At 39.6% G+C, this 18,754-nt stretch overlaps 1 protein-coding gene across 1 annotated transcript in view; it reads left to right on the top strand.

Annotated features, from left to right (window-relative positions):
- Window positions 1–17,241, top strand: part of Tox (thymocyte selection associated high mobility group box) — a 301,386-nt gene extending 284,145 nt beyond the window's left edge. The window contains exons 7-9 of the mRNA XM_048358446.1: window positions 7,319–7,705; window positions 15,643–15,794; window positions 16,099–17,241. Coding sequence (XP_048214403.1) covers window positions 7,319–7,705; window positions 15,643–15,794; window positions 16,099–16,135 — 576 coding nt within the window. The 3' untranslated portion in view covers window positions 16,136–17,241. The remainder of the gene's footprint in view (window positions 1–7,318; window positions 7,706–15,642; window positions 15,795–16,098) is intronic.
- Window positions 17,242–18,754: the final 1,513 nt, after the last annotated feature.

Raw genomic sequence — 18,754 nt, 5'->3', positions numbered from 1 at the left:
AAGAAATCTAAATAATTATTACTAGTAGCTATAGTTTGTATGTCAATAACATTTAATTGAATCATTTTAATGTGGCCGCAAGAAGACATTAAAAAAAAAAAAAACTTTGCTAGTGACATTAAAAACAAATAGCCAAGGCTGGGGATATGGCCTAGTGGCAAGAGTGCTTGCCTTGTATACATGAGGCCCTGGGTTCAATTCCCCAGCACCACATATACAGAAAATGGCCAGAAGTGGCGCTGTGGCTCAAGTAGTAGAGTGCTAGCCTTGAGCAAAAAGAAGCCAGGGACAGTGCTCAGGCCCTGAGTCCAAGCCCCAGGACTGGCCAAAAAAAAAAAAAAATACAAAAACAAATAGCCAGGTGCTGGTGGCTCAGGCCTATAATCCTAGCTACTAAGAAGCTGAGATCTGAGGATCATGATTCAAAGTCAGCCTGGGCTGAAAAGTTGGTGAGATTCTTTAACCACCAGAAAACCAGAAGTGGGGCTGTGGCTCAAGTGGTAGAGTCCTAGCCATGAGCTGAAGAGCTCAGGGACAGTGCCCAGGTCCAGAATTCAAGCCCCACAACCAACAAGAATTACAACAATAAAACATACACACACACACATACACACACACACACACACACACACACACACAAAACCCAACAAATAAATTGCCACATAGCTACTTTCCTTTAAAAAAAAAAACCCACAAAATCATCTAAATACAAACAAAAATACAATCATATTTGTAATTTTCTTATCTGAAATGTTTCTTTCTAAACCCTACAACAGAAGACAGCCACATATGCTAAGGTTACTTCTTGCCTTGGCAGTTTTACACACAACAGAGGGTTATACTAAGTTGGGATCTTACACAAAGCATAAGAGAATCTAGTTTTTCCATAGATAGACTAAGAAATTCCTAGACATGGATCTAAATTATTGTGCTGAAAGCAATGTACAACTTTAAAGCAATGGAACTAGTTTCATTTCACCACACAGACCAGAATTTATAGGCCCAAAATGAGTGTTGCATTCAAAAGCAGCCACCTTGGGAGGCCACAAACTTATTTTATTATTGCTCCCAGAGTTTAAAAAAATTTTTGAAGCTCCTCTTTTAGAACTGCAGTCAGGAAAAGTTTATGAGCCACTCTAGAAAATCAATCTTCTTACATTGTTTTCACACCTCATTCTTTTCCCTAAACATCACCTAGGTAGAATCCACAGTCTTGGCTTCAACTGACTATTAGCTCTTTCCAAAAAAATGAAATTTGCCATCAAAAGTCAAAGAGTTGTCTGAGGATATGTAAAACAGGATCCCACAGGCTCTGGAGAGAATTCCAGTAGGGAACTTCCCAAATATCCCTAGTAAAAGCAGCATTATTGAAATGACAGTACAGCTTCTCAGAAGTGCCAACCAGGAAGGAGACACAATATTTGGATGTCTACTATGCTAAGTAATAGCAGTCAGATCCATGGCTTGAAGGCCACACATCAAATAGGAGATTTGTTTCTACCTTAAGGTATAGTTCCTGAAACGGGTGCTAGTGGTTCAAGCCTATAATCCTAGCTGCTCAGAAAGCTGAGAGCTGAGGATAGCAGTTCATAGCCAGCCTTGGCAGGAAAGTCTGTGAAACTCTTATGCTCCAGTTAACTAGCAAAAGGAAATCTGGACCTGTCTGTGTGGTTCAGGTGCTAGAGCACTAGCCTTCAGCAAAGAAATCTAAGGAATGGCATCCAGGTCCTGAGTTCCAGCCACAGTACTGGCACAAAATAAAAAAACAGGAGTAGTTTATGAACTAGTGCCAATGTTTAGAAAGGACAGTAGAATCTTTTTTATATTTTAATTGTTTCTGCCAGTCCTGGGACTTGAACTCAGGGCCTGAGCAATGTCCCTGCTTCTTTTTTTTTTTTTCTCAAGGCTAGCACTCCACCACTAGAACCACAGCACCACCTCTGGCTTTTTCTATGTATGTGGTGCTGAGGAATTGAACTCAGGGCCTCATGTATACGAAGCAAGCACTCTACCACTAGGCCATATTCCTAGCCCAAAACGTTTTTTGAATAGCTAGCTCGAGACAATATTTACTTGAATGTGCATATTTCCTTGCTGTCAGTCACAATAATATACATTTTTCAGGGGAACAAATTAGAAACAAAGGAAGAAATTATTTCTTTTTGCAGAATGAGGTAAATTCACGCCTCTTATATTGTAGAGAGTTATTGAGATAAATATTGAGCCTGAATTTGTAAATGGGATGGATTATTTTATGGCTGTTAACATAAAATTTGCAGGTCTGTGAGCCCAGATTGTGATTTAAAGATAATAAAATCTCATGCTTCAGGGTATAAGTTAATCACCTGTGAGGACCAGGAAGAATTTTCCTTCCAGAAAGTAACAGCACACAATTGAGTGGGTGCATAAATTTTGTTTAATTTCCAATGCATCAAGTATTGGTCAATGCTGAAAACAAGAATCAAATTAGATGGGCTATTAATTTGATTTGGTTCAAGAACTCCTCTACATGGTTGCTTCCAGTGCATTTTATGTCTTCTGTATATACTTTGCTATTTTAAATAACAATTACTTTGTCCATCTTCCACTTTTATAGCACATATCATCCCAGAATAAGGGCATTTATCTGCTATACGGTATTAACTTCATGCTACAAAGTAAATGGAATTGAAATTACCTTGAATAGTTTTCAACTTGGTAAATAACTAACTTAAGACTTATACAGCTGTATTCACTGTATATTTTTCATATGTCAAAGCAAACTCTCTACTGGTAGGACCCAGAAGGTCTTTACTTCCACTGTCTTCTTTTTATTCATAAGAAATTATTTTGGGAACTTGTTGTCCAAAAGCCAGAAGGAAAGAGAATATACTTTGAAACTCATAGGCAGAGGAAATCCTTTCCTTAGAAATGCCATACTCAGGTTGACTTTCAGTCGATCCTGGTCAAGTCATATTTGTTTGAGAACCAAGACAAAGCACTACAAAATCAAAACAAAAACGCTTAATATTGTTGAAAGTTCAAGCAAGTGCATGCTAATTTGTTTGATAAAATAGCCCTAATTTACAAATGGTAGTTAAGTATGGTGATCTTCATATGTACTATAATTATTTTGCAAACTACTACTTTGCTTCGATCGTTTAAGTGGAGGAACACTGCGAGGGTATTAAAGTTATCATTTGTCCATTTGTTCACACAATCAAATAATTAATTTATGACTGTTGCTATTTTAAAATGAACTTATTTTACCTATCTTTCAAAATATTTAAGGTGACTCTTTATTTAATGGCCTATTGTATTCGTCTGATTAATAAATAATCAGGCAGAGAACTGGTGAGTTAGCCTGTGCCAGTAGCTCATGCCTGTAATCTTAGCCAATCAGGAGGCTGAGAGCTGAGGATCCTGATTTGAATCCAACCCAGGCAGCAAAGTTCATGAGACTCTAATCTCCAGTTGGCCACCAAAAACCATTAAGTAGAACTGTTGTTCAAGTGACAGAGTTCCAGCCTTGAATGAAGAAGCCAAGGGACAGCACCCAAGATCTGAGTTCAAGCCTCAGCACCAGACCAAAAATAAAAGTAATGACAAGTGAAAGCTAAAAGCAGTGTCTCCCCTAGCTGAACTAGTCACCTTTACAGAAGAGCTAAAGTTCTCCCAGTCTGGGTGGAGTCCCCTCCTAAGAGGCAATGAGGCTGGACTCAGCCCAGCAGTAACTATTGACTCACTCGGTAAGTGGGCTGCTCCCCGTGCTTTCTAGTGTGCTAGATGAATGTGTTACAGAGATCAAGAAGATTATTTGCCATTAATGGGCCCCTTCCTTAATAGACGTATATTTATGTATATAAATAGGGCGTGGATTCACTTTAGTTAACATGTCATATCCAAACGTGTAGAAAGTCAGGAGAAAAAGTATTTTAGATCACATTCTAAAATTTTAATTCCATCTGTGTTAAACTTACATTTCAAGTATCCAAATCATTATTTTTGAAAAATCAATTTACTTTAATTCCACAGTGGTCCTAAGTGAGTAAAAGTACAAGTTCCTACTATTTTAAAATCATTTTAGGGCCCTGGTCTTTATGTCTGCCGTGGAGAAGGTAAATGGCAAATTATGGAAGAAAAAATGCTTGTGTTTAACTGTCTACAAGGTTGGCAAGAAAATATCTGAAAGTAGGCTACTGTCTATTTCTATCAATTTCTATTTATCTATCTCATCTATCTATGTATCATCTATCATCTATAGTATCATCTACCCATTGACCTAACTATATTAACTATATTATAGACTACATGCTAGAGAATCGGATTCCTTATTTATTTTAAACTGAATGTTTTTATATCTGTAGCCAATAATTCTTCAGCATATAAAAAGGAAGTATAGAAAGAGACAAAATTAAGAAATGCATGTCTTTCATAGCTTCATGATATAGAAAATGCAAATAATTTTATTTTTAATTCAAAACAACCCTACACAAACAAAAAAATGTACCAACATATGCTGATTTTTGTTAGATGTAACTTCTTTCCAGTAGGAAATTGATATCTTCCATGGCTAGTTATGAAATTAACTCTTCTGCAGGGCTAAAGCACAAGGAATACAAACACAACAAAAAATGTGTTCCCAGATGAGGTCAGCACACAGATATATAATAACCGTCCATGCGGTGACTTGTTTTGGAGATTTTATCCATGATAGTACAAGTCTCCATGTAAAAACTCTCACTATTTATTTATGTAGCATGAATTAGCCCATTTGACCTTTTCCTTAATTTTTGTTCATTATTTTATGCAACAATACAAATTTGCAAATGAAAATAAAGCAAAATTTCTTCTTAAAACTTACTTTTTAAAGAGTATCTTTTAGGGATTGGATTTTATAAAGCTTCTTTGTTCTATAATCTCCCTTTAAATTTTGTTTGTTGAACAATGTGTGTATGTGCTGGTACCTGAGTGTGAACATTAGTTGTTTTGGTTTGGGTCTTTTTGCCAGTCTTGGGCCTTGAACTCAGGTCCTGAGCACTATTCCTGGCTTCTTTTTGCTCAAGGCTAGCACTCTACCACTTGAGCCACAGTGCCACTTCTGGCCGTTTTCTATATATGTGGTGCTGAGGAATCGAACCCAAGGCTTCATGTATATGAGGCAAGCACTCTACCACTAGGCCATATTCCCAACCCTGAACTTAGAACTCATACTCTCCAAGCATTTTCTTCTCAAGGCTGGCACTCTGCTGTTCAAGTGATGCCTCTCGTCCCGATTTTTGCTAGTTGTTTTGGAAATGTAGTCTATTCTGCATAGACTGACTCCAAACATGATCCTCTGCGTCTCAGCTTCCTGAGTAGCTAGGAATACAGGCATGAGCCACCAGCACTCAACTCGGCATGTTTTAAACACGTATGTCACCTTTTGCAGAGGCAGTAGAGCGGGCGGTGTCCCCCCACCATGGCTCTGTCGGCACTCTTTGGGAGTGAACACACAAGTATAACATTGTTCTTAGAGCTGTGGGCCACATTTGATTTTCCTCCATTTTTTGGAACAAATGCACCACTCTGCTCATAGTAGGCTAGGCTGATGTGATCATGAAGCTGGCTGGCTTGAGTTCAGGTAGTCGTCTGCCTATACCAAGCAGGTACAGTCTGCCTGCCACTCCCCACTGCAAGTAGCTGTACCTGAGCAGCAGGTGCAGGGAAACCTTCACAAAGGCACAGTACTGAGCCAGCAAGAAACTCAGTCTGACTTGTGACAAGCATGACATGAAGGTTGCAGAATAAGGGTATCCTTGAGTCCAAGTTTTGACAAAGTGACTTTGCTCCAGAAGGATATTTTAGCATGTTCCCCCCTCCTCCTAGTTTCATTGGTGCCCGAGGGGCTCTGTCAATCTCTTCCTCTCAGCAAAAGCAGGAGGTAGGTTCCTGCCCAAGAGAAAATGCCACAGAGTTAATTCTTGATTCTTTTCATCTCTCACTGGTTTTAAAGTCAATTATAAGATTATTAGGAAATGACCATATGAAGGTGTGGAAAAAATTAGGACACAATTAATTTATGATGGAGTCTAAAATTTCTAAGAGAGATTATTTTTATCTTCTTCATTAAGGAGACAATTCATCACCAACTTCTTTTTAAAAAAAAAAGTCAAGATGAGTTCTCCAGTTACTTTGAAGACATATTAATGTAATTTTATATGACTTTAGGAAAGTATTTTAAAACTCTTTCGAAGTCATTTCCATCAACCAGCTTTGTTTCTTTGTGCAAATATCTAGGCCAAGCCTCTGAGAAAATAAATAACTTTGAAAGTGAACTATACAGTGTTTCCCATCGGGGTGAGGATGGCTTCTTTCTCACATGCATCCTCTTATCTTTGTTTGATGGGAAGAATCAGCAAGTTATTGCTTACCAGTGAGGAAAAAGAATAAAATGTCATTTGTGTTTGCTTTAGGTTTCAGAAAAGTGATACAATTAAACTCAGTGTTATATAAGTTAATGTTAAAAATAAGGATGGAAGCTGAGCTCATGTCTGTAATCCTAGCTTCTCAGGAAGTTGAGATCTGATCATCATGGTTCAAAACCAGCCCGGGTAGGAAAGTTAATGCAACTTTTGAAAGTTGCATTATGTAAGTGGAGCTGGGGCTCAAGTGGTAGGGTGCTGGCTTTGAGCACAAGCTCAGTGACAGTGCCCAGGTTCTGAATATAAGCCTCAGGAGTGGCGCACGCACATGCACACACACACACGCACACACACACACACACGATGGAAGAATCCATGGATAAGAACATTAGGGATAGCTACAGATAATCCATGTATAATCTGGAGGCCGAGGTGTGCAGCTCACCTTCAGAGCTAGCCTGGACAAACAAATTCAAGAGACCTTTTGTTGTAAGTCATGAGGCTTCAGCTTGCTGTCTGCTCAAGGCTAGCACTCTACCACTTTGAGCCACAGCACCACTTCCTGTTTTCTGGTGGTGAAGTGGAGGTAAGAGTCTCCCAGACATTCCTGCCCAAACTGGTTTTGAACTGCAATCCTCAGATCGCAGCTTTCTGAATTACTAAGATGATAGGGCTGCACCACTGGTACATAGCACAAGAAATTCTTATGTGGACTAGAGGTGTTGCCCGAGTGGTAGAGCAGCAGATAGGACTGAAGAAACCGAGTGAGAGAGCAGACCCTGAGTTCAAGCCCCAGGAATAGCAAATAATAGAAAGAATTGCCCTAGGAGTTGACTGTCATGAGAGCCATGATGCTCTCCCCCCTCCCCCATAGCCTTGAGTCCCATGCGTCCACTTCAGCCTCCTAACGCTGCTTCCTTTTGTGTCTGCAACAGAGCTACAGTGAACCCGTGGATGTGAAGGCATCTCAGTCTCCTCAGCTGATCAACTCCAAGCCCTCCGTGTTCCACGGGCCCAGCCAGGCACATTCGGCTCTGTACCTGAGTTCCCACTATCACCAACAGCCAGGAATGAATCCTCACCTCACCGCCATGCATCCCAGCCTCCCCAGGAACATCGCGCCCAAGCCGAACAACCAAATGCCAGTGACTGTCTCTCTAGCCAACATGGCTGTGTCGCCCCCGCCCCCCCTCCAGATCAGCCCTCCTCTCCACCAGCACCTCAGCATGCAGCAGCACCAGCCACTCGCCCTGCAGCAGCCCATCGGGAACCAGCTCCCCATGCAGGTCCAGTCTGCCTTACACTCCCCCACCATGCAGCAAGTGAGTGCACACCCCAGACCGCAGTTCACACCTGTCTCTGATGGGTGGGGGGGGGCGGGGAGGCGAGGGTATCCAGCAAAGAATGGGAGATAAGTGTTTGGTGTTCTTCCATCTAGATGAAGAGAGAGAACAAGGAAGAGACTATGCAGTAGGTCTCTGCTCATTTCTGGAAAATGCAACTCACGCGCGGTTGGTTTTGTCAGCGGGATCCCCTCCCCGTCGTTGATATTTGCTGCTCATCAAAATCGCTGGCTTCACTGCCACAATAGATACTGTGCTTCAGTCTTCATGATTGCCCTTTTATTGTCTGTTTCTACCGTAGTCATTATTTTAGGAGACCACAGGCTGCCACACATCTCCTTAGAACAGAGAATTCTTTTTTTTAAAATGTTGTCTGAAAAATAGAGTGTCGTGACTGATACGCCAGTTGAGCTCAATAAAGGCCGCAAAATGAAATTCAAGTCCAACGCCAAATTTGGTAGAATCCAGAAAACCCTGAGAACTCAATATTTTAATCAATTTTACTTAAAAGTGGATATTTGAGGGTCTGGAGAGGGGCCGGTGCTGAGGGATTGGACACCTGCCTGGCAAGTATCAAGCCCTGGTTTCAGTATCCAGCATACGTGGATGGATGGACGGATGGATGGATGGATGGATGGATGGATGGATGGATGGATGCTAGATAATACAGATAGATAGATTGATGATAGATACATAAATGATAGACTGATAGATGATAGATAGCTATAATGACAGAAGATAGACAGACGCAAATAGAGAGATACATAGATGCCTTGATACATAGATATATAGATATATAGATCTGGCCTCTTTAGTAGAAAAAGCCTCCCTACCTACTCCTTGATTATTGAAACAATTTGTGGACACTCTTAATTTTTTTTTTTTTTTTTTTGCCAGTCCAGGCTTGGACTCAGGACCTGAGCACTGTCCCTGGCTTCTTCTTGCTCAAGGCTAGCACTCTGCCACTTGAGCCACAGCGCCACTTCTGGCTGTTTTCTGTATATGTGGTGCTGGGGAATCGAACCCAGGGCCTCAGGTATACAAGGCAAGCACTCTTGCCACTAGGCCATATCCCCAGCCCGACACTCTTAATTTTTAACGAACTTTTCCTTGTGGCTTTGGTGTTATTAAATTTGAAAATTAAGAGTAAACTATACAAACTCAACTGAACATAAAGCATTCAAAAATCATAACTAAATAAATCATGCCTCCGAACGTAAAGGTAAAAACAACAAATTATAACAAGTTTAACTGTAATTTTTATAGTCCAAATACTCTTCTGTCTCACAGTTGTAGGTAAACAAGTAAACCTCATTTTGCTCTAGAACGGATGGCCAGCCTTCTGAGTGGTTTGAATCTATAGTTAGACTGGAAGCATAGAAGAAGCGGTGCAGCATATCCATCCATCAAATATAGGTGGTCTGAAGGCAGATACCAGTGACTCATGCCTGTAATCCTAGCAAGTCAGGAGGCTGAGATCTGAGGTTCTCAGCTAGTCCAAAGCCAACCTAGGCAGGAAAGTCCTGGAGACATTAATCTCCAGTTAACCACAAAACAGCTGAAAGTAGAGCTGTGGTTCCAGTGGCAGAATGTCAGCCTGGATAGAAAAAGCACAAGGTCAGTACCTAAGACCTGAGGTCCTGTATCACTCTGTGTGTGTGTGTGTGTGTGTGTGTGTGTGTGTGTGTGTGTGTGTGTGTGTGTGGTCTGAAATCCATTTCTTATTATTATAGAGAAGATTTCTTAGATCCAGCAATAGCAAATCTAGTAACAAAATACTTGATCTCTTCTTTAACTCTGAGAAAACGTCCAATGCCGGCATTAGCACTGACTTCATTTTAAAGATAAGGAAGCTGAGGCTTGGCAGAGCTCAATAATATCTTCACAAGGTTGGAGCTGTGATTTAAACCAGGTCTGTCCAGAAGCCAGAGCCGCGATTCATGAATGCTCAGAATGCTGCATGTCACTCTCAATCATTCCTCTAGATTCACAGCTTTGTGTTAGAAAAACAGTTTCCCTGAAGAATTTAGAGAGTCTTTAAATCCTAGTTAATTCTAAAATCAACATTTTTATGGAGAGCAAAGGAATTCATCTCCTTCCCAAAGTCTTCCTTGATCCCCAAGCCAGAAATACTGATACAGCCATGACACGCCCCTTACCTCCACACCACAGACTGCATGGCCCCTGCTGCCCTGTCTACACTGCTCTTATCACCAAGTGATGTTCATAGGGTCAGATTCCTTCCCGTCACATATCACTCACAAGAACAGAGATTCTTGGATATGCTGATCTTGTAATGAACCCATTCTATTTGCTTGAAGAAATAAGACCTTGAGAATCTCCCTCCATGGCGTGGGGTATCTTTGCTAAGGATGGGCTCCAGCATTTACGTTAGGGCTCCTGGTATGTGATGTATGGCGGTGTCAGTATACAGAAAGAATACGAGAGGTCTGGTTCCCTCTCAAGCTGAGGTCTAACACTGTGCCCAAAGAGGAGACCTTTTTCTAATTTGTCCACTCAGAAATCTCTCCTTTAGCATAAGTCACCTGTGTCATGCCTATTTGGGATCAGAGATCAGGAATATCAAGACTCATTTGTTGGAAGTGTCCAAATGGTGGTTTTCTTTTTCTTTCTTTTTATTATTATTATCATCTTTAAGTAGTTGTACAAAGGAGTGGCCATTCAACAAAAGGGCTTATGAATACAATGTGTCTTAAGTGGCACTACCCCTTTCAACATTCTCACCCTTACCTCCTCTGTCTACACTGTCTCTTACTTTTCTTAATTTTGTAGGATATGCATTGGGTTCTTGACTACATTGCTTCTCCTCTGCATTTATCTCCCCTCTCCCTTTGACCCTACCCCACCATGTTCCGGTACCCATCTTCCTTGTGTTTATCTTGTTGAGCTTTGACTTTATTATTTTTCTAAGGAATTATACTATTTGAGTTCTCCCCTGAATCTACTGTATTTCAGGTAATACAGATTTGAGACCAGTCCGGGCAAGAGAGAGCGGGGGAGGGAGGGAGAGAGGGAAGGAGGGAAAGAAAGAGAGGAGGGGAGGAAAGAAGGAAGGGAGGGAAGGAGGGAGAAATGAGAGAAAGAAAAGAATGGAAAAAGAGAGAAAGCAAGGAAGAAAAGCAGAAAGGAAAGGGAGCTGGCAAGACTCCCATCTCAACCAATAGAAAAGCTAGGTGCAGTGGAAAACATTTGTCATCCCCACTCTTGGAGAAGCATAAATAAAAAGGATTGCAATAGCTAAAGCCAAAAGGTCTGTGTGAGTAGCTCAAGTAGTAGAGTGTCTGTCCAGCAGAACAAAGCACTGAGTTTAAAAAAAGAGTCTCCTTTTTTAGTTAGCTCAGCTAATATTTCTGTTAAGCTAGCTGTGATTCTGAATAGTACTCAGATAGTTCAGAGTGCTATAAGGCCACACAGATAAATCCAAGAGTGTTTCTTCCCATGCAGGACCTGAGATGAATGGGAAGGAAAAAGTTACACTGGACAAGGTATTTGCCAGTCTTCAGTTCATTTTGTTAGCGTATCTCAAAAAAAAAAAAATGAGAGTTGAACCAGATTTCAATTTGCATTAATAACAGAAGACAAGACAATGGCAAGAACACAAGATGAGCTACAAAGACCCCATTGACCTAGTTCACTTTAACCATGCCTTGATCATATAGATAGTCCATGAACAACTGAACGAATGCATGTAAATGTTAAGAGTGTTGGAAGAAATTACAGTTCAGGTTGTGGACTCTCACTTTCTTGAAAAATTTTTATTTATGTATTTGTCTGTTATCCTTAAATAGTTGTTCCCAGGGATTTCCTTTCAGCATGTCAGTTTATGAATCATCGTTCTCTTTCTCTCTGTCTCTCACCCTGTCCATCCCTTCACTTTATTTAGTTCCTTGGAAGATTGTTTAAATTCACATGATTGGAGGTCTTTTCAGTGACCTCTATTATGTAGCAGACATTTCATAGGCTCTGGAAAGTCAATGGCAAAAAAGAACACTGAGAATAAGGCCCCTTGCCCCTCCTTGGAGGAGGGCAGAAAGTCAGAAAGAAGATAGCAAGTAATGGAGGTCCCAGGCCTGGGGGGTCGGGCGGGGGGAGGAAACAGAAAAACAGACTGCAGGGGGGAATGGAAGAGGGCAAGCATAAGCTAGGAAGGCCACTCTCAAGGCTGCTCCAGAGGCCTGAAGGATGAGAAGAGCAGCCATCTTTAGATGCTAGAAGGTGGGAAGGGTGCGGGACATTTCCAGAGAGAGTTGCTGTCAGAAAATGATGCTCCTCGCTGGGAGAAGCAGGGAGCAGATGAGCCAGGAGAGTGGTAAGGACAAGGGAGGGGCTGCAGGCAGGTAATCAGAGCTGGCGACTACAGGTTCAGGAGACTGGCAGTCCCCGTCAGCTGTTCAACCTCAATGACAATCAACTATAGTCCAGCATGGCTGCTGTTCCTATCATTCACGAGATCTTAGCCTATTAGCCTATCTCAGTTGGGAATAAAATTTGACCTATCTTATCCATCATCCAAAGCACATTTATCCTGCACTGCTTGTCTCCTAGTGTGGGGAACTATGTCTGTATTTTTAAAACAATATCTTCTGTTTTCATATTATGTTAGCTATTTCACTATCCATTTGAAAATGAATGTAGCCTAAAGAATGATTCCATAGCTCACCAAGAGAGTTAGATACAGATTTTTTTGTTGGGGTGTCAGTCCTTGAACTCAGGGCCTGCATTGTCTTTTAGTGTTTTTGCTCAATGCTGGAACTCTACCCCTTGTCTCAACTCCACTTCGAGTTTTTTGGTGGTTAATTGGAGGGTCTCACAGACTTTCTTGCCTGCCTGGGTTGGCTTTGAACCATGATCCTCAGATCTTAGCCTCCTAAGTATCCAAGATTATAGGTATGAGCCACCAGGACCCAGTTACAATAATTTTATACACTGAACCCATGGAATTGTCTTTTCTGGGTATGTGGGGGTCCAATTTTCTTCCCTTTCCTTCTGCCTCGTTGTATTTTTGAATGAGGTCAACAGAAAAAAAAATCATTAATATCTGTCAACTTCTTTCATAACCTTAAGGAAAAAAAAATCTTTGTATGATATCACACAGACAGATTTTCAATTTCCTTGTGTAATAAACAGCTGCTTTAAGATTTGGATGTAATGTAAAGGTTTAAAAAAAATCACATTGAGATTGATGAATAAATCAGTCATGAAGACAAAAACATTGATGCCTGTTGAAAATACCTCTCCAGACAGGCAGGAAATGAAATTAGTTCTCAGTAAAGTGTGGATACAAGGGCCAGAGCCAGAGTTTGGTTGTGAGGCAAGCTTTTTTTTTTCTTTTTTTGGTCTTGCTATGGTGATACAACATACTGAGAGGGCTACAAAAATCTAATTAAAGAGCAAATGTCCCCTCTGACATCAAATTAATCTTTATCATGTTTCCTATTTTTATTTCAATCTGGCACCAGAAAATGAAATTTAAAATTCCAGGCATGCTACAAAACAGTTGGTGATTTTTCTCCCGAGCATTAAAATGCAAAATACTCAGTCTTGTTTAATTAGATGGCTAAGCAAACATTTTTCAAATGTTGTTTCCTATTTATATCAGTAATATAACTGTATGTCACTCGAAGGTTGACCTCAACATTTCTTTACAAAGTGTGCAGAACTATGGTTCATTTTCCAGCTTGAAAGGAAAATAATGTTAAATAATGTTACTTCAACCTTTGCCTATATTTTTCTTGACTCTTGATTCTTTGATATTTGTGATGCACTTAAATTTAGTCATGCAAAGTAGCTGAATCTTTCTTCTTTGAACTTTGTAAAATGGTATAGGTTTATGAACTGCAGTCACTTAATCTTAAGACATACATAATTTAAAAATGTTTTCCTTATTTCCTCTCCTGAACTTGTAAGGAAATATTTTCAGTGAATAAAAAGACACATTGAGGATCGTGTGTGTGTGTGTGTGTGTGTGTGTGTGTGTGTGTGTGTATGTTGCCTTTTTTGTGTGATTTCATGTTTTCAGCTAACTCAAGATACTTTCGGCTACCTTCTGCTTTGATACTTATTTGCTCTTAGGTTATATTTTGTCAATTGTGTAAAAATTCAATATGGAGAACTTTACTTTTAAAAAGATGAGACAGATGTGACATTTACACATTCGTTTGTCCCATACGCTTCTAACCATTGCATCACATCATCTGTAGTAAAAGGTATTGATTGAAAACAGGATGTATTGAGCTATTACTATGGGAAAGCCCCGCATTTCAGTAAGCAGAGTGTGAGTGAGTTCAAGAGCCTCACACAGCCCTGCTGATGGAGTTCATAAAGCAAGTCAACCCTAGTTCTCCCAGAGCTTTCTGCTCGTCACCCAGCACCCCAGTAGACACTGGGGAAAGAAGAGGAGAGCTTTGGGCTATAGAAAAAAAGCATAAGGAAATCAAGGCCCTTCATTGAAACCAACAAATCTCCTTCCATGTCAGAAATGTAGGAAGACCTAGAGGAAGAAGAATTCTGCCTGAAACGAAGGACAAGCACACAGCCAGATGGGTCCCTTACCATCAACCTTCAGTTTAGGAAGATGTGTACAAATCACATGATAAGGGTATCGATACAGACAAACCAAAGTTCATTTTGGAAATGTATCCTTTCCGTCTTTGTGAGGTCAAGCAACCAGGCTGGCTGAATTCATCCTGAATTCATCGTTCTTCATAGTTTGGGTTTAGACATTGGCTTGATATCTTGGAGGCCATATTGAGAACTGAAGATACCGAATAGGAAATCTTCACAGAAGCAGCACCCAACCATGAATAAAATTCTAAGGCTATCCTTAGTTAAACATCAATTCTCTGATCACTCTGCTGGGTTTAAGAATAACAATATTCTAACCTTTAAAAGCTACCCGCAAAAAAAATAGAGAAGGTATATTTTTCAATCTCTTGATTTCCGTGGCTAAAAGGAGCCATGGCTCAAATCTGCTGTACAAAGAAAACTCTGAAATTAATTAAATTGCTTTTTTGTCACTTCCATCAAAGCTTGCTTATACTGCTCTTGAATTTATCAGATACACTAAAAATAAATCTTTGTGTATAATGCTTTTTGTTTACCAGATATAGCTATACACTTGAGAGATTCTGTCCTTGAGTTTTTAATAGCTTTGCTAGGATTAAAAGTCAACACTTACCCCTACTAGTGAATTAAAATAATCTTCTAGAAGTCACAATGTTGTCTGCTAGTTAATAGATTTTTCAATTAAAAAATATTTACTCTCTCTTACACTTTTCCCTCTCCCGTTTTCTAACATCAAGTTGTTTGGCATTTCTTTCTCCACATTAATCCAACCACTGTTAACAAGCTTTGGTTGGAATTTTTTTAGCTGAGAGAGAAACACAAATTAAAAAGAAGAAGAAGAAGAAGAAGCAGATGGTCCCTTTGAGATTGAATGAAGAAAAGGGGTTTTTGAGAACAATATGTGAATAGGTGTAGTCTAATAAAACACTCAGCCACCTGCTGCCTGAATCCTTCAGAAAAGATTCTGTTACATATTCTGGGGATTAACTATTAATGTATCCTTCAATTTGATAGAAAACAAACTTTGCAGGATATAAGCTCTTTGCTTCCTTTGTTTTGATTGAATTAGCTTCTCTACATTTTCAGTGTTTCTCAATTCAGTCTCCTTAAGAGTACAATTAAAGGTTATTTTGACACACAGCTAAAGGAAGAAAAGATGTGTAGAGCGCAATGCAGACCTCCCTTTCGCACCATTGTTCCAAGTTTCCGAGACCCTTACCATAGGTGTGACGCCTTATAAGCAGAGGCAGGAAAGTCTGCAGAGAATCGTAGGTGTTTTTCTTGAAAAAGGCATTCTGATCCTCACCTGTGGACTTGCATATTCCTTCCAGGGATTTACTCTTCAACCTGACTATCAGACAATTATCAACCCTACATCCACAGCTGCACAAGTTGTCACCCAAGCAATGGAGTATGTGCGTTCTGGGTGCAGAAATCCTGCCCCCCAGCCTGTGGACTGGAACAACGACTACTGCAGTAGTGGGTAAGCGGCCTGCCATCGCCACCTAGTGGTTGATCATACTTATAGCATGCACCCTAGTCCATCCCGCTTTTATCCCTGCTTTCCAATATGTGATATTCATGAAGGTAGTTGCTACAACTTCAGAAAATGTGGAGCCATTATCCAGACCTCCTAAGAATAATGCCTTTAGATCTCCACTCTCTGAAGATGTAGGTTAACGATCTGGCCCCTTTCCCAGTGACGAATTTCACCCCTCAAGTTAAAACAACACTACCTGTAGCCCAGGATGTCTTGTAACACGCAATCATGTTTTCTCTCACTACAGGGGTATGCAGAGAGACAAAGCACTGTACCTTACCTGAAAATCTAAACACCTCTCCTTTCCACTGAGGAATTCAGGGAAGTCTCTCACCGGATTGCTTTGTACAGTCAAAGCAGTTCTCCATTTTATTAGAAATTACAAGTTGCTAAGCACTTAGGACCATCTGAGCTTGTGGGTCACCCACTCTGGAAGAAATAGTTATGCTTCTTTATTATTTTTGTAACCCTTTATGGACATTGTTCTTCTTCTTCTTCTTCCCTGAAGGAAATATGGACCATTCAAATTTTATGTTGGTTTTTTGCTGTGAAGTGCTATGCTCTAGTAACGGCCTTAGCAATGGTAGCTGTCTCGGGTAACAGTCCTGGGTTTTCCATTGGTTTTCATAATGGGTGTTTATATGAAACTACTAAAGACTTTTTAAATGGCTTGATGTAGCAGTCATAGCAAGTTTGTAAATAGCATCTGTTACACTCTCCTAGAGTATAAAAATGTGAATGTTTTTGTAGCTAAATTGTAATTTGAAACTGGCTCATCCCAGTTTATTGGTTTCACAAGAGGAGTTAAATTGGCAAACATTCATATTTTTACTTCATTTTTAAAACAACTGATTAATAGTTCTATATTTTCAAAATGTTTGAAAAAGTATTCCCAAGTGATTTTACTTTAAAACCAAATTGGCCTGGTCTCATTAATCAGACACAAGGAAAACTAATGTTAAGGGAAGCGAGAACATGTTTATTTTGTACTGCAGGAAAAAAAAATTGCTTTTTTTGTATCACTTTTTGTGTAATGGCTAGTAAATGTCATTTAAGTCCTTTTATGTATAAAACTGCCAAATGCTTACCTGCTATCTTATTAGATGCAGAAACAGATTGGAAACAGCTAAATTATAACCTCTACTTATGGCTCTGTATTATTGTTTCTTCATACTGTGTCTGTATTTAATCTTTTTTTATGAAACTTGTTGCGCCTATTTATGAAATAATAAATATAGGTGTTTGTAAGTAAATTTGTTAGTATTTGAAAGAGGTTTCTTTGATGTTTTAACTTTTGCTGGCAAAAAAAATAGTAATTCACACTTGAGGTGAATACTTTATTGTTTAGTTTTACAGTGACACAAATAAAGCCAAACCTGCTTTTCATTTAGCAGCAAATCCAAGTAACCAATCCTTATTTCTGAATTGCTTCAGTTGATGCAAATGGAAAACTATTCTATCCAAGAATTTTCTCTCTTACAATACAACAGAGATTTGTCCCCCAAAGATTTAACAGATATGTCCTTTCCTTAAAACAAGTTGCTTTGTGGTTCTCAGCTGGTTTTAATCAGTTCTGAAAATCTCCCCCTGAAAAAAAGAAAATTTTAAATTGTGGATCCCAAAATTTTTCAGGCCACGTGCTTCTCACAAATGTCAGAAACAGTTAAGAATTAAACAGGGCCAAAAGAAATTCAAGAGAGAGAACGAGAGAGGCCCACGCCTAGAATGCATCTCAAAATGGACGGTGAGTATTAGACAACAAAGAAGAAAGGAAGACCACCCAACCTTAAATGCTGTTAATAGGAAGTGAGAGTTTTGCTGCTTCTCTTCCCAGAATGTCTAGGTTTTCTTGGTGAACTTTGAGGGTACTAAAGTTTTGCTAGCAGTCAAAAGCATTGAGGATCTGATAGAGGGTTTGCATAGCTTTTACAACAACAGTAACAACGAAGATCTAGCAAACTACTCCTTGATTTGGGATTGTGTCAAATAAGTTAAATAGTTGGAAATCAAGAGAATGGTATTGTTTCTTTCACGGGCTGTGTGAAATAATTAGTGAATTAACTAAATACAAATATATGCATTATGTAATCCAGTCAAAATGAAACAGACAAAAGGTATGTTTACTTTGGAATTATTTTAGGCATTGTACCACCTTGAATCACTTGAGCATGTAATAACTAATAAATAATGCAGATCCAATGTGATTATTAAAATGACTGTAGCTGAGAGCTCTAATTTTCCTGTCTTGAAATTGTATAAGAACTCACATGATTAAGTTCATGGTTTATTGTTTGTCTGTTTCATATTTTAGAAATATACCAGCACTACTAATTACCTAATGTCTTTTATTTGTTATAATATGGCAAAGTAAAATTTTCTTCTGCATTAAGTCTAAACCAAGAAGGTAATTACAGGGAGTGGGACCAGCAGCTTTGACATTGACAGGTGGTTTGTGCAGCGATGCTCTTTGCAGTTTTCCCAGGGCAGGTGCACAACCAGGGTAGAAAGAGCATTGAAATTCCCTACCAAATACAATTACAGCAAATGTAAATACAAGAAAATGCATCACCAACAAAACCTCTTAACATGTGTGACCTTCTTCTCTTTGGTGATCCACTAGAAACTAAAGGATAAGCCTCATCAGATGAGAAATCTCAAGTTTGTTTCAGGACAGAAGTGATTGGACAGGGCATGGCTGCAATGGCCTTTGAAAGTCTTGAGCCCTGAACTCTTTGAAAACATCTGTCATCTTTAAATCTGCCTTCATTCAAGAAACCAGAATCTAGTGTAGACACAGTAAGTCATGCCTCATCATTCAGAGAACACTGAAAGTGTAATTCCAGTTCTTGGCTGGACTGCACCAAACTGTTCCTGTGATAACAATAAAATCATTCTGAGATATG

The sequence above is a fragment of the Perognathus longimembris genome, chromosome 12, assembly GCF_023159225.1.
Source record: "Perognathus longimembris pacificus isolate PPM17 chromosome 12, ASM2315922v1, whole genome shotgun sequence".
Classification (NCBI taxonomy): Eukaryota; Metazoa; Chordata; class Mammalia; order Rodentia; family Heteromyidae; genus Perognathus; species Perognathus longimembris.
Note: the sequence above shows the minus strand (reverse complement) of the source record. Positions and strands in the feature narration are given on the sequence as shown.